Raw genomic sequence first — 17,093 nt, 5'->3', positions numbered from 1 at the left:
AAGACTATTTAGAGGGCATAATGTAGTTGGTACCCATAATTTGGTGAAGATTTGGATTAGTTCCTAAAGTCCTTTCCAACTTTAAGATCTCATGATTCAATGAGAAATTCTTTAATATGTAATTTCATTTCAAAATTTACTTTATTCCTTTTATTTTTCTGGATACAGATATATCACCAGCACTATTTTTCTTATTAGATATGATTATGATCATTTTGGGGTCTATAAATGAGACAAGAACAAGAGGGAGAAAAAGAAATAAATTTTTTTAACTGGACAAGAATTGGAAGAGACCGAAAAGAATGAGATAAAGTAAGATATACATATTCATAAAAGTAAGATTATTTGAGATAAAATGAACAGTGCTATGAATTTGAAAGACAGGGAAAGGTGGGGGAAAAGACAATAAAGTTCATGGGAGAGCTTTAAAGAAGGAAGAAAGGAGGTGGTGGAGAAGAGATGTTGGATCAGATGATTCTTTAAAACACTGGCCACCAGATGGTACTGTTTGTCCAGGGCAGCTTCCTTGCTTTATGGATGGTAGTGATGGGTGGAGAAAGGAGAAACAATGGACAACTGGTCATTTATACCAACAGAGCTTTAGCAAGTAAGGTATTTATAACTTGGTTGGTTTGCATTCTTTTCTCTAATTTTTCAAGTTATTTAGGAAGGAGTAGCCTGTTTTGGGTTTGCACTTTCTTCTCATCTTTTCACCAATTCTCTGGTTTTATGAAGTGTTTTAACTGTTCTTTTAAATGTCATCAAGTACTTAAAAAACTCTCCAAATCCATAGCCTTTTCTCCATTATCATCCTTTTTAATCTCTATAGTATGACACTATTGATCAACTTCTTTTTTATTAGTCACATGTCTTTTAAAATGCCATGCTCTCCCTATTTCTCCTTTTATCTTTCTGACCATTCCTTTTCTTCCTTTGCTGGTTTCATTTTCCAAACCCTGGCGGTGGATATTCCTCAAAGGTTTTTTTTTTTTTTTCCCACCATTCAATTCATCTTTTTCTTAGCTTTGGTTGGGAAAAACTGCTCCCACAGTTTTAACTATCATCTTCATATGAAAGACTCAGCTTTATATCCAGCCTTGACCCTTCTCCTGAGATCCAGTCCATTTCCTATTGGGCATTTCCATCTGGAAGTCCAATGCCACCCAGAAATCAACTTGTCCAAAATTGAACTCCTGTCATTAATCCAATCTTTAGTTTTGTCAAGAGCTTTTTCATTATCCATAACTGTGAGAAGTGTCTCTACCCTTCTAAGGTATTTATGATATGACCTAGGTTACATATCTATTTGGAACTTATTGTGGTATATGGTAGGAGATGCTGGTTTGAATTTTAAACGTTATTTCTGCCAGATTCCTTTCCAATTTTCCTACTAGTTTTTGCCTTGTTTATCCCAATAGTTTACCCCAATCCATCAATTTCATAACATTATTCTAAAATATGTGATTCTAATATACTTGTTCCACTAATCGACTTAAAATATTTTTAAAAATCAGCATTAAATACTTTTTGATGATTTTTGCCTTGTATCACAATTTGAGGTAAGGGATCGATAGGCCCTTTTCCTTATTACTTAATTCCTTTGAGGTTCTTCAACTTTTCATTTCTATAGATGAATTTTGCTATGGTTTTGTCTTGTTAAATTTTATTTATTTGGTGGTCATTTTTTCCTCAATAGTATCTTATTTTTCCAAATATATATATAAAGATAGTTTTCAACATTCATTTTTGTAAGACTTTGTGTTCATTCCCTCCTCCACTTCATCATGGAATCTCTACCTTCCTTCAGAACATAGCTAAAGAAGAACCTTTCTTACTTTCAATGCATTTCTCTATTCCCTCAACTGCTAGCGCCTTTCTCCCAAGTTACTTTATATTTAACTACCATATATTTATTTTCATATGTATTTTTTGTACTTAATTATATATGTCCATATTGTTGATTAGAGGGCTAGAGGGTGGAGTACCAAACTCTTCCCAATGCTTTCCTCTATAGAAGGCAGAAAGAGAATTTTCTGGCTCCCTCCATTCTGCATCTGTTACCCCGCCTGCTTTCAACTCCAAGTTGTTGCTGAGTACCCCAAGTTGTTTCTCCCCCAAACAGACTAAACTCCTTGAGGGCGGGGGTTGTCTTTGACTTTATTAATTGCATCCATAGTGATTAGCACAGTGCTTAACACATAGTAGGCACTTAATAAATATTTACTGAACTGAATTTTTTTAGAATGTAATTTCCTTGAGAGTAAGGATAGTTTCCTATTTTCTTTTCTGTTTTTTTGCATCTCTAGTGCTTAGGGTCTGGCAAGTTGTTGGTGTTTAATAAATGCTTAATGACTAATGGGTATCACCTAAATGGAAAGTATCCTATGTTTACCCTGGATGGCCCAGGTGGACTTGGCTTTGACTGGAGTGATCCAGGTACTAGCAGGATTTTCAACCTTCAAATTACTTGAACATGCAGTCAGGAGCACTTTCCTAATCCCTCATTATTTGCCAGACATTATGCTAAGTGTATGGGTATGGAGAAAGTAAAAAGGATAATTCAGCTCAAAATTTAAAGAAGGAGACGGTAAATTATCCCTTCTACGCAGTGACTTATCCCATTGTAGTTTCTATATATGATGGGTTGACATAAGGAATTAAAAAGGAATTTGGGAGGGGGGATTTGTGAAATCCACATACAACACATGAGGGCCAGCAGACATCACAGAGCCTATGACCAAATACTTAACCCAAATTTTACAATAAAGTTCTGCAAAAATCCCCCCAAATGAAAAAAAAAAAAAACCTTAGAAGGGAAAGTCAAAAATTTTACATGGATTTTCCAGTTTGAGGGAACGCCTCATTCCCACCCTTGATATCGAAGGGAAAGCTACATAAATATTCTTGCACATGCTTACAATGACTTCCTAGTACACATTGAGAAATATTACAATTAACATACTGCATATTTATAAGTGCTGACGAGACTCAATAGTAGACAAAAGGTGGAATTCACTACGAAGGGATTCCTGGACTCCGATGAGTTTTGAGATAATGTAATGGTTTATTTCTACAAAACAGATTTATATTGCAAGTTATTTGTATTGGTAACACTTATATTCATGCAAATCACTAAAATAATGCTGCAGCAACTTATAAGTAATCATATTACTAGGCACTCAAAAACATGATAAAAATGACTAACTCTTCCCACTCTTCTGTTACGTTGCTCATGTGTCCATAGGTTATCGTGTGTGTGTGTTCTGGCTAAATTTCTCAAGGGCAGAATGTCCTCATTTCTTTACACATGTTGGATTTATCACCTCTCTACCATATGTCACAGGCAGTTGTACACACACACACACACACACACACACACACACACACACACACACCCCGATTTGTTTAACAAAGAAATGAACTCCGGGCTCTCTCAGCATATTTTCCTTAGGTATCCATGTAGTTTGATTGACTGGCCTGATTTTTGGGCTTTAATATTCAGACTCTCAAATTCAACTACTTTGTATAACTAAAATATTTATGCCCCTCTGCTCTCACAGAAGAGATTTTGCTGTTCAACAATGAAGCACATTGTTTTCCATTGAGAAACTCAGAAGGTGAAGGCTCCCACGTTTTGTAGGCTGCCTGCGGCAAATAAAACCTTAGCTACGTAGAAAAAAGTCATTCTAGAGATGTGTGGTGGATATGTGGGGATTACCCTCTTCAGCCACAAAATTCTTTATTTCAGCCATGTTGGATGGAAGTCTTCCTAAAATGCATCACATGATTCTCTGCCTTCTTTGAAACACAATTTACTGGACATAATTTGGTTCTCTGTTGACAACTAAGGATCACCCTTATGAAGATAAATTACTGTATAGTGCTGTAATACAATAGGGTCCTAAAGGTCCTCTGAGTAATGTAGGGTAATTTGCCCTCATTCTAAATGTATTTTATGTGCACTGACTTTGTGGCATCTTTTTTTTTTTTTTGACTGCTCAAAAGCCTTTTATGTTTGCTTCTTAATTCTCTGTTATGTTCTAGATCAATGGTCTACAAAAATTTTTGATTATCCATCCTTATCGGTAAAGTAATTTTCAGTCACACGCCAATACATTTACAGTTGTATACGTTACATGTTTTAAGGTATGTACAACAGAGAAATAAAAATGAGATAAAGATGAAATAAACATTTAAAATATTTAAAAGTGAATCCTTTTTGCTCTCACTAAATGTAGAATTTTTACTTGTTACATTATTATTAGAATATTTTAGTGAAATTAATGTTCAATAAGTTTCATCCTTTTTGAAAATCTTTGTTTAATGCTTTAGTATACAGTGCTTGAAACATCTGGTTATAATTTTAGTTTATTTCAATATTGGTTTAATAGATGATGTAGCTGACACCATCCAAAGATATGTAGATTTAAATGGAAGAAATACATCATTGGCAGTGTTAACTAAATCATGACACTCATTTTTCAATCCCTCCCATCAGCTCCATAAAAAATTTTTGTTGAATTTCAGCAGTAAATATGATTCTTTCCTGATGTCAATCAGTTGTTCCTGGAAATTATTTAGAATGTGTAGCATTATTATTATTTTTTTTCTGTCAAGAGTTCAAATCCCATTGGAATTCTTCATTTGGAAGATTTTTGAAACAGGCTAGAATTCTATTTTCAGGCTAAATTAGCAGATAGGGGAGTTTTTATTGGTGATCTTCTTAGGTAATTCTTGGCAACAAAAGCTTAGCTTTTATATATCTTGATAATTATATTGTTTATGGCCAATTGTCTCAAGGAACAACATATATTTAGAGCAAGGTTCATCATTTACAATAGTTGACATAAATCAGACATTAGAATAACCCTGATCATTTAAAATATTTTTTGGCTGAGATCTTGTTAGCTCTGATTAAATTAAAATTGTTTTTGCCTCATAATGTGGATGATGATGAACTCTTAGGAAGATGGGTATTGTCCCCTCTGCCATTTTCTCATTGTTCACTTGTGCTCACATTATTAGTGTTATAGTTAATTCATGATTTCTTTGCAAGAAACTTAAAAGATAATTATTTCTCTCTTTTTAAGAAGAATTAATTTATTTTAAACTATATAATATAATGTAATCCATTAACTCACTTAATCAAGTACACATAAATTATATTCTACTGCAGACACTATTGTCATCCCCAACACATTGTACTCCCATTCTTTCTTCTGGATACCATCAGTGACTGTCTGATATACAGAGTTAAGGAGGGAACCATAGTCATTTAAACTATTAAATAATAATAAATGCTTAATTTTAAAAAGATACAATAAATGTAAATTGGAGTTAGAATATTTTCTTCCCGCTCATCAAGGGATTAATCTTGGGCACTTCCTTTTGGAGATTGTTTTTCTAGATTATAAGATAACTAGATAAGTGAATTCTAGAAAACGGAAATATTACTGTAATAAAATTGCAATAATTGGCTAGAATACCAAATTATTTATTTATTTTTACTTTTGAAAGTAGGTAAACTTATGAATATACTCAAAGATTAAAAAAAAACAGAAATAAAGGTGCCATGTATACTAAAATATAACCAGTATCAATTTCTATGGTAGCAAAGAACTGGAAACAAAGTAGATGCTCATTGAGTGAGGAATGATTAAACAAGCTGTATTTAGTATATTATTATACTGTAGGAAATGATGAATATGAAGAATTCAGAGAAGAATGAGTGGATGTACACAAACTGATAAAAAGTAGATTAATCAGAACCAGGAAAACAATATACACAATGACTATAACACTGTAAATGGAAAATAAATAAAACACCACCAATCCCTGAAATTCAAGACTATTAATTTTAACCACTAAGCCAAATATCAGCTTGGAGAGGAAATGGAAAAAAATGCATCTCCCTCTTTTCTTTGCAAAAGTAGGGAACAATGGCTGTGCATTATGAGACATTGTTGATGCTAGAAAACTTTTGCTGATCTCACCTTTCTCTTTTTAATTTTTTTTTTTTAAATAAAGGATGGCTCACTGATTTTTCAGAAATGAAAGCAAAAGATGTTGGTACAAATTTAAGATGGATAAAAACATCCTCCCAAAGCTTCAAATAAGTTGTTTTTGACTGATCCACTCTCACCTCTGAATTTCTGAATTTATTTCCTCTAAAATGCTCTTCTTTCTCTTTTCTTTGGCAAACCATTCCCTTTTTATACTTCAAAACATGAAGTATGCCTCCTGCATGATGCTTTCTCAAGTTTACCTTGTTCTAATTCATTCAGTTACTCTTGGAAACTTCAGTGAGATTTGTGCTACTATAAAATACTTGTTTCTTTTTTTTTTTTGTTATTATAATGTGCAGGCCATCTTTGCATTCTATTATCAACTCCTTTGTAAATCATATCTATTTTGTTAGGCTAGGTGGCATAGTGCATAGTTTACTGGACTGGGATCTTTCCAACCTGAGTTTGAATCCTTCCTCAGATATTTCTGGCTGTGTGAACCTGGATCACCTGAAAAATGGAGATGATAAAAGTACCTACCCATCTTATAGCATTGTTGGAAGGTTCAAAGGGGATATATGAATAAAGCACGTTGCAAACCTTAAAATGCATATAAATATTTAAAATTTGTTACTATCAGAAATCATTACCAATTGATGGTAGTGCTTATTATTATTATTATTATTATTATTACTACCACTATTACTACAATATTTTTTCACAATTCCTTCTATGGCATAGCACATCACAGAGTAAACATTCAGTAATCGCTCTTCAAACATAATATATTTTAAAGTCAATCAGTCAGTCAACTAGCATTTTTGAAGCATCTATTACAGGCCAGGTCCAGACCAAAATTTGCCACAATCAGAGCTGTTATTAGCAGAACAATATCATATCTCTGAAAAATCCACCAAAGATCCAATCAAGTCCCACAATGATCTACCACGAGGCCGGCCACACACATGTCATAAAATAGCAATTTTGCTATTTTAGCAAATAGCAGATTTGGGTCCCAATTTCCTCGTGAATAGCGAAGAAAAATATGGGGTTGGTCTTTGAGGTCCTTTAAGGACCCTTAAAATTCTAAGTCTCTGACCCTATGATTATGATCACCATGCAAAGTGTTTAGGTTAAATTCCTTTCCAACAGGAAGTATCTTTTAAAATCTTGAGCATTTCACTAATAGTAATTAAATTCTAATGTGAGGCTGCTTTCAAAGCTTCTAACACTGATGTTAGAATAATTCAAAAGCACACATGGATCTTCTTCTCTGCCAAGTTGTACCATCCTTTAAAATGAATTTGCATACATAAGTATCAATCTAGGTTTACAATAGGATTCCACAGATTAGTACTATCTGGCTTTAAGTGTGCATCCATTGTAGGAGAAAAATGAATAAATTGTTCCCTGAATTCATAAAACCTTATTTAAAAACTGATGATTAGCTGAACCATGAGAGATAGCTAATATTTCCTAGAGCCAAGTATTTCTTTTTTATGTCTGCTCTTGAAATATAACTGAACCGGACACAGAGGCACTGAATATAAAGACAATTTATAAGCCTCTTCAGGAATTACACATGGAATATTATTATAATTAAAAATAATTTCCCATATATACCAGAAAACTAAAATATGTGGCAAACTTCCAAGGTAAATGGAAGGTTTTGTCTTGTTTTAAACAAAATATCCAGTATATAGAAATTTAAACTTATAAGGAAGACAATTTAGGGGATCCTTACAAAAGGATTTGTTTTTTGCTTTATAGTCATCGTAGGAATCCTCTAATTAGCTATGCTGTAATTAAAAAATGATCTGACTGCAAAAGAACCCCATTTGTTTGCAAAGAGCGAGATACAGGCACATCAAGGTACAAGCCCAATTTTTCCCTTTGACAGAAACCATTTAGCCCATTCGGAAAGATTTCCCCTGTGACTCAACAAATAAGGCCAAAAATATGGCTTAGATACAGCTTTTGTCACAAGGTCTTCTGGAGAAAAGAGCCCACTTAAATACTAAAATCACAAAAGACATCTTAAAAATAATCCCAAGTGCGGAGGAGGGGAATTTTATAATTCTTCCTCACCCATACTAGCAAAAAGACAGGGAAAAAATCTGGAGAAAAAGATTCTAAAAACCTACCAACTGCAGCACCCTTATAAATTTCTCATGTTTCATTTTTATTAGCTCTGCTCTAAGCAAAAATAGCACCTTCCCCAAGAATACAGTTTTTCCAACGTCTGGTGTTTCTAAGGAAGTACCTTTGTTATAGTAGACAAAATATCAACACCTACAAAAAAGATTAAAACCACTTCTAGGACCTGCAGAGTATTAATTGGTCTGACATTAAAGGATTATATACTTCCCAATAAAGAAGAGTAATAAATAGAGTTTAAAGGCCAACGGGGGGAGGGGAAAAGGGGACAGAAAACTCCCAATGCTCAGGATGCTCTTTTTAAACACACAGGAGCCAAGGCAGTACCAGACATCAGCTGACAGCCTCCATTGAGATTACTATGGAAACAGCATCCCTTGGGATGTTGCCATGTGGGTAGGGTGCTTTAGAAATGGTGATGGTGAATATTGCTGGCAGGCAGATGAATTTCAGTGGGGTTCACTCCTGTACACATTACAAGGGCAATCCATCTTTCAAACGAAAACATATCTTTCTAGTGAGGCACATCAAATGGAGTAATAAAGCACCGAGGCTGGTGTAATTACAATCCATTTACCTCTACAAAACAGTCACATCAGTCCAGATAATTGTCTCTTTCCTCTCCCCTGCCTGGCCCCCTTTCTCTAAGAACTAAAAGACGTTATTTGTATAATTAATTGGCGACTTCCTCCGCCATCGTGCACATATGGGTACAAAAACGGACCAGACCAGAACCCTATTAATGGGCAGATTTCAAACATTCTTCAGAAAATCACCCCAATTTACCGACAGAAAAGGAGTGGGAGGAATTTAAGCCCAGGTGAGGGTTGGTGTTTGAGTTCACATCATCCAGTCAGAAAGAAAAACACTGAAGCGATTTTATGTTTATGCAAATTCAATTCCATCCTGGCAGCGAGGCTCAAATGGACCCATGTCCACAGTAAATCAGCAGCATAGAAGTGCTATTATTCAAGGAACATGCCTGAGCTCTGCCATGCCATCTCTCCCATCCATTTTCTAGTACTCCCCAGGGCAATTCATGGTGCTCCAAAGGCCCTGCCAGCTCAGGGGACTGTGCACACAACAAGCCAGATTCACTGCTTTCTCCTCGGCTTCTGTTCACAAAAAAAGCATTTACCACGGTGAGAAGGCAGGAGCTTACGTCTCCCAGCTTTGCAGAACACTCAAATGCCGACCTCCATGCCCTCAGCCTGACAACTCCATTGGAACTGGAGCTTTTAAGGATCACAAAAAGAAAGCCCTGAACATTGAGACGACAGAGCTGGAAGGAGCCCGTCACTTAGCCAGTCCACTTCATTTTACACATGAAGAAACCGACACACATGGCGACTGAGCGGCAGCCAATGGCACGGAGACAGCCCGGAGTCTGGGTCGCCTGTTCCCTTTCTGCCACTTCACCCCCGTCCATTTACCAGAAACACTGATTTGCTGCCTGGCTGAAACCTTGCAATGAGGGGCAGTTGAATGAATCCTGTCTACGAAGGACAGGAATCTCCTGTTCTTTCCCCAGCCATCATCAAGGTTTGTACTAAGTACAGAGGGATGCCCTCATGCATTAATGAGGGTGAGCTAGACTTAGGTACAAATCAACCAATTCACCTGAGAGACCTTGAGGAAGTGTTACTTTCCTGGGGCTCAGTTTCTTCATCTGTAAAATGAAGGGGATAGAATTAAATGACCTCTGATGTCACTTCCAGCTCAACATCTATCATCTGACTCAGGCTGAACCAAAAATCTAAATACCATTTTAAAAATCATTTTAAAACATTTTGAGCAAATAATTTTTATAAAGCTTTTTATTTTCAAAACATATGCACAGACAATTTGACAACATTGAGGCTTTCACAGCCCCAGGCTTCAGATTTTCTCTTCCTCCCCCCCATCCTCTCCCTTAGATGGCAAGCAATTCAATATATGTTAAACATGTTAAAATATGTGTTAAATCCAATATGTGTAAACATATTTATACAATTCTCTTGCTGTAAATGCCATTTTCTGATATTAAAAGCTTAAAGCTACACTAAGACTTTTGGGACAGTCATATCTATATCTATACACACATACACATAAAACTGTAATACAAGTTAAAAAATAATTAAATTCACAGGAGAGGCAATTTCTTTCATTAGCAAACTTTAATTGCTCCTCAACGTCTATTGAATAAAATAAAAACTCTTTTTTTTATTTGTGTACTTACAAACCTAGAATCTATCTCCAATGTACATTTCAAGTCTTACCTTTACAGTACTTTCCCCTGCATCAATAATAATGAATTCCTTGTTGCTCCTAATTTTAATCCAATAGTGTGTCTTTTTGCCATAATGATATCCCCTGCCACACTCTACCTATAAAATCCTTCTCCTTCAAAAAAAACCATGGCTTCGGAAACACCAGAGAACAAATCTGGAGGGGCTAGAATGGCGAATGGAGAGAGAAGAGAGATGAAGGTAGCAGGGAACCTGTATGTGTCTCATGAAGCAGGTGACAGCTGGAGTACAAAGTAAGAGGGAGGAGAGCTGGGGTCCAGCTCAGGCTGTACCCACTTACACAGCCGCATGACACTGGACAAAGTATTTCATCTCCCCAAGGCTATTTCTTTATCTATAAAATGTGGTTGGACTTTCTAGCTCTAAAATGCTGCGACTTTGAGTTGGGATGGTGGACGGTTGTGATGATCTCACTTTGTGACTTCTAGATGGCAATACCTGAGGACAACTGGAGCTAGAAGTTAGAAAGGGTCTACTAGACTGATAGCCAGACTGTCATTAAAAATGAATCCAATCAATTCTGATGGACAATAAGATGATCCAGGCCAGTTCCAATGATCTTGTGATGAAGAGAGCCATCTGTGCCCAGAGAGAGAGCTGTGGGAACTGAGTGTGGATCACAATATAATATTTTCATCTTTTTTTTAATTGTTGTTTGCTTGCATTTTCTTTCTCATTTCCCCCCTTTTTATCTGGTTTTTCTTGTGCAGCACAATAACTGTATAAATATGTATACGTATATTGGATTTAACATATATATATATTTTAACATGTTTAACATATGATGGATTACTTGCCATCTAGGGGAAGGAGTAGGGGAAAGGGAGGGAAATTTGGAACACAGGGTTTTGTAAGGGTTAATGCTGAAAATGTATCCATGCATATGTTTTGAAAATAAAAAGCTTTCATAAAAATATCCAAAACGATAAAGAAAAGAAATAAATTAAACTGTGGGTAACTTATTGGGGACAAAGACACAAATGCCATTTTATATGAGTAAGTATTTCTGCAGCAATATTTACTTTATTCTTTTTTTACGACTTAACATTACTTCAGGACATGAAATAAGAAATGAAAGTAGGGACAAAGTTCCAATTCTCATGCAGAGGAAATAGGGGACAGATTCATTTTCAAGAAGATGGAGGACAGGATTAAATAAACAACACAAATGATCAATATCTACCTAAGTATTTTGCTGCAAAGAAATGGAGGCAACTGGAGGAAGCAGAATGTTAGCATTTAGACTGTGCATTGGGACAGTTTTCAAAGTACTTTCATTCATAGACATTGGTGAATCCCCAGATCCTGATGACAGTCTGCTGAGGTAGGTAAAGAGGGATATTGGTATTCTCATTGCTCTGATGAAGATGGGGAAGTTTGGACGTGTAAAGAGACATTTTCAAGATTTTCAGAAGATTTGAAGCTAGAAGGGGCCTTAGAGATTCATGTGGGCCAAGAATTCTTAATTTTTTCTGTGTTTTGGATGTGTCTTTGGAAGTCGGGTGAAACTTATGAATCCATTCTTAGAATGATGTTGGTAAATGCATAAAACAAAATATGTAGAATTACAAAGAAAACTGATGAATTTGAAATATGATTATCAAAATAATAATTAAAAAAACAAAACAACCAAGTTCCTGGACCCTAGGTGAAAAACCTCTGATTTAGGCTAAATCCTCTGTTTTGTAGACAAAGAATCTTAAGCTAAGAGGCCTTAGGTGACATCTCCAAGGACACACAGGTGCACATCACACCCCTCATTCCAGAGCTTCTTCCATTATCACGCATTCCTTCCCCTTCTCAATGGAGATCGAGGAGAATTGTGATAATTCCACATTGCATAATTTTAAAAAATAGGTTTCTAATTGGATTTGATATCAATCTGAATTTTGTACTTTTCTTTAAAGCACAGAACAAAACCAGAAACATTAACTCTAAGTATAGTGGTTTTTTTTTGAAGTTTTACTTTGAAAGTATCTTTGCTAAGAAAATCAGTCTGAGCTCCACAGAATAAACTATTCAGCATTCCACTGACAAAGTCTTTTTGGACAACTACGAGATTATGCCAACACAGAACAATGTAAGTTGTAGAAAACATTCCTGCAACAGCTCTATAAATGTCAAAGATGTAGACAAAGCAAAGATGTCTAATGTTATAAATAGAAGAATCAGTAATTGAACTAAAATTCTGCGGCAAAGCGCAGGATTTTGTTCTTCTCTTGGAGCCGGTTTTTGTGCAAGGACACAGAAAGAACCAGATGACCAATGACTACCTGAAATTTTGTTCAAATGCCTCAGAAAAATGTATTCAAAACATTGCTAAGATTGCAGCCACTCACTCGCTAAATTAGTAACAACAGTTAAATACTAAATACAATAAGCTTCAATAAAAGTGGGAAGGTAAAAGAACCACAATTTCTGATGGAACTCTGAATGAATGGTGTGGGACTCTGGGGAAGTGTTCTAGCCTTATAAAATTAGAGCTCCCACCTGTTCATATCCTTTGGCTTGGTAAACCTTTATTAGAATTGTAACTGAAGTATATAAAGTTTAAAAATGACCATGTGTATAAAAATATTTTTATTTAAAATGGCCAAATGGATCGCTTAACTGGGTGATATAGATAGCATAGCTTAATGGCTAGAGCAGGACTTGAAATTAAGAAGAACTAGACATCAGAGCTGTCAGGGTCATACACAGATTATACAATCCTGAACAAGTCATGATATCTCTCAGTGCCCAGCTAGCCCCCTGAGACCAGAAGTGGGGAAGGAGGACAAGCATTTTTAATAAATACCTACTATGCGCTAAGCACTGTGTCAAGCGTTTTCCCAATTTTATCTCATTTTATCCCTATAACAGCCTTGAAAGGAAGGTGCTATTATCATCCCCATTTTGCAGATGAGGAGACTGAGCCAGAAAGAGGTGTCCCTCTCCCAGGGACACACACCTAGATTAAGAGTCTCCGGCCGGATTGAAACTTGGGCCATCCTGATGCTAGCTCCACTGCACCTTTGCTCTTTGTTGTTTGGTCATTTCTGTTCCGTCTAACTTTTCGTGACCCTATTTGGGGCTTTCTTGGCAAAGACACCGGAGTGATTGGCCATTTCCTTCTCCAGCTCATTTTCCAGATGAGGAAACTGAGGCACATTGGGTGAAGTGACTTGCCCAAGATCTTTGGTCTTCTCCAGTGTTTTTGCCTTCTTTGTTTCCTTAGGCAGCTAGAAGGTGCCCTGCAGAGAGCACAGGGTCTGGAGTCAAATCTAACTTACTAGCGGCATGAGCCTGGACAAATTACTTAAATTCTATTTCCTCACCTATAAAATGGGGATAATAACACAGCACTTACCTCAAAGGGTTATCGTGGGGATCAAATGAGGTGACACTTGTAAAGGGCTTGGAATAGTGCGTGGTATACAGTAGATGCTTAATAAATTCTCATTCCTTGATATCATTTCTACCTTCTCCAAAAGTGGCAGATAGCCCTAGTGTCCTACTGACATTCTCATGGAGAGGATGTATGTCACGGGAGATTTAGAGCCGATCCCCAGCTGGGTGGCCCCTCTGTGGTAATCTTGTAGAAGGTCACATGCAACATTTGCCCAGGATGGGCAGCCAGGGACGGAAAGGGAATAAAGCCACATTGATGACATCATAGACCCATGTCAGTGTTTGGGTTAATAAATTCTTAAACCTGTGTAAATAATTCCACAGACTCCTTGAGGGCTGTTTAGTTTCTATTTTTGTATCTCCAAGACTGAGTATGTAGTAGGTATATAATAAATGCTTATTGACTTTAATTCAATTTTTTTCATTCAATTATTTTTGCATATTTATTTTGTCAGTTATGAAATTTAAAAATTTTCTTCTTTCCTTTCTTTTTTTTGCTGAGGCAATTGAGGTTAAGTGACTTGCTGGTCACACAGCTGGGAAGTGTTAAGTGTTTGAGGTCAAATTTGAACTCAGGTCCTCCTGACTTCAGGGCTGGTGCTCCATCCATTGCACCACCTAGCTGCCCCAGAATTTGAAATTTTTAATATTCAAAAATTCCTTAAGATTAAGAGCATTCTCTCCAACAATGAGTTGATTCAAACTAGTTACGTTGTCCAATAATGAAGAGAGCCATCTGCACCCAGAGAGAGACTGTGGAACTGAGTGTGGACCGCAACATAGCATTCTCACTCCTTCTGTTATTGTTTGCTTGCATTTTTGTTTTCCTTCCCAGATTTTTCTTTTTTCTTTCTAGATCTACATTCTTGTGCAGCAAGATAACTGTATAAATATGTATACATATATTACATTTAACATATAATTTAACATATTTAACATGTATTGAACTACCTGCCACCTAAGGAAGGGGAAGGAGGGGAAAATTTATAACAGAAGGTTTTGCAGTGGTCAATGCTGAAAAATTACCCAGGCATATATTTTGTAAATAAAAAATATAATTAAATATTATAAATATTTTTAAATATTACAAATATAAATAAAAGATATAATTAAAAAAATTAAAAAAGAAATAGTTATAAAAAAAGATTAAGAGCATCCAGAGTATAGTATAAAAGTGCAGTGGGTTGCTCATCAGAGGACATGGGTTTGAACACAAACTCTTCTACCTGTGTGACCTCGGGCAAGTGCCATTCAACCTCTCTGAATCTCTGAATTTCATCTATAAAAGGAAGAGGATGGATTGGAAGAAGAGTAATAAAGCATTTACTATGTGCCAGCACTGGCGATACATGTGGAAACAATGGCATGGTGCTTTGCTTAGGGAGCTTGTTTCCTCATGGGGCGAGACAAGGCAGTTTTGGAATGGGGGGTCCCTTTCTTTTCCATGACTTCTCCTTCTTGGTATCTCAGCAAGTCTCATGATTTCAACTTATTTCCATGCAGAGGATTTCCAAGTTTATGTACCTAGCCCTCAGCGCTCTCCTGAGCTCCAGTGTTTTCTCGCCATTTCTACTTGGAAGTCTATTTGGCATCTCAAGCTCAATATGTCAAAAACTGAAGTCGTTTCTCTCCCTCTAGACATCCCTGTTTCTGTCAAACGCATCACCTTTTTTCTAGGCATCCAGGTTCAAACTTGGGCGCCATATTTGATTCTCCTTTCTCCCTCACCCCAGGTATCCAATCAAATGGATTCTAAGTTCTTTTCTCACATCAATACCCTTCTGTCCACTCACGCTACAATTACCCCAATTCAGACCCTCTTCTTCTCCATAGGGCTTTTCCCAATGTCCTAAATTGCTGCCACCTTAATACTGTATCATGATGGAGTGCTGGGAATATCTGGGTTCAAATCCCAACTGTGACACTTCCTGGGGGTATGAGCCCCAAATACCTCATAACTTCTCTAAACCCTAGATTTCTAATTTAGAAAATGATTATTAAAAATACTCACAGTCTCTACCTTGCAGGGTTGTTGTGAAGCTCCGATGAGATAATCATGCAGGGGGAGCATTTTGAAAACCTCAAAACACTATGTGAATGTCATCCATGAGTGTTATTCTTATAAATTATTTATCAAAATGGATGGAAGCTTCAAAAACAGTTTCTATTTATATAACAAGATCTCAGAGAAGGAGGCAGTTAAAGTAAAATGGATAAAAAAGGCAGCTAAGGAAATACAAAAGTAATTTGCTTCTCTAATTAGACATTGACCAATTGGCTGTGGATTCCCAAGATTTAAAAAAAAAACAAAAAACTGTCATATAGAGGCTTTTGCCATAACCAACAAGCACATGTGTGAAAAGGTTCCCAATGGAAAAAAAGATTAGTGAACTACGGGAACCCTAGGCTGACAACAGTATGACATGGCTTCCCAATATCACTTCCTAGATATCCTCACTTTACCTCCACTCCCTACAAATTCAAATATGAACACAAAATCAGAAACGAGGAGCAATATAATATCCCTATCCCGGACATGGCACAAGGTCAGTGATACAGAAGGACCCAGAGACTGGTCAGTACTTACATTATACAGGGGAATTGTCTTCATCACTTTATACTGCTTGGTGGGGTCCATCTTGTACAGGTGGCGATCCGTAACAAAAATTGCTCTATCTTCCACTTTACTAAATCGATTTACCTACGAGAAAACCAAAGCAGAGAATCCCCTTAGACAGGAAGAAATAGACCCTAGAAAACATCCAGAAATTGGGAGAAGTGGGTTTTGAGACCCCAGGACTAGACAGTCAGCAGAATTAACTGATTTAAGTCTATGATGTTCAAAAGGCTCTGTGAGGAGCCTTGAGATGAAAGAGACAGTTTCTCTATTCAAGGGATCTTACATTCTAATAGGTCAAAGACAAAGAGCAGCAAAAAAAAAAAAAAAAAAAAAGGTAGCAAAATGAATAATTATACTGGGTGTCCCAAAAGTCTTAGTGCAATGGTTAAGCTCATCTTTAATGACTAGTGATACCATGACTCAATGATAGTGATATTAAAGATAAACTTTAATGGCTTAAAACTGCACTATTTTTGTATTAAGGGAGATCATCCCCAGGAATCCCTCCTTGTTTCTGCCTAATGAGTTCTCAGAAGATTCTAGCATTAACAGTTCCATCTCATAGCTTATTGATTATCACCTGACTATTTCTCATCCTAAGATCTCTCTCCCACTCATTCCATGCCATTGCCT

At 36.4% G+C, this 17,093-nt stretch overlaps 1 protein-coding gene across 1 annotated transcript in view; it reads right to left on the bottom strand.

The window, feature by feature from the left end:
* The window catches only part of MYO1D (myosin ID), a 372,129-nt gene that overhangs the window by 111,695 nt on the left and 243,341 nt on the right, over positions 1 to 17,093 (bottom strand). The window contains exon 20 of the mRNA XM_074263605.1: positions 16,428 to 16,541. Within this exon, the coding sequence (XP_074119706.1) occupies positions 16,428 to 16,541 (114 nt within the window). The remainder of the gene's footprint in view (positions 1 to 16,427; positions 16,542 to 17,093) is intronic.

The sequence above is a fragment of the Sminthopsis crassicaudata genome, chromosome 4, assembly GCF_048593235.1.
Source record: "Sminthopsis crassicaudata isolate SCR6 chromosome 4, ASM4859323v1, whole genome shotgun sequence".
NCBI classification, from domain to species: Eukaryota; Metazoa; Chordata; class Mammalia; order Dasyuromorphia; family Dasyuridae; genus Sminthopsis; species Sminthopsis crassicaudata.
Note: the sequence above shows the minus strand (reverse complement) of the source record. Positions and strands in the feature narration are given on the sequence as shown.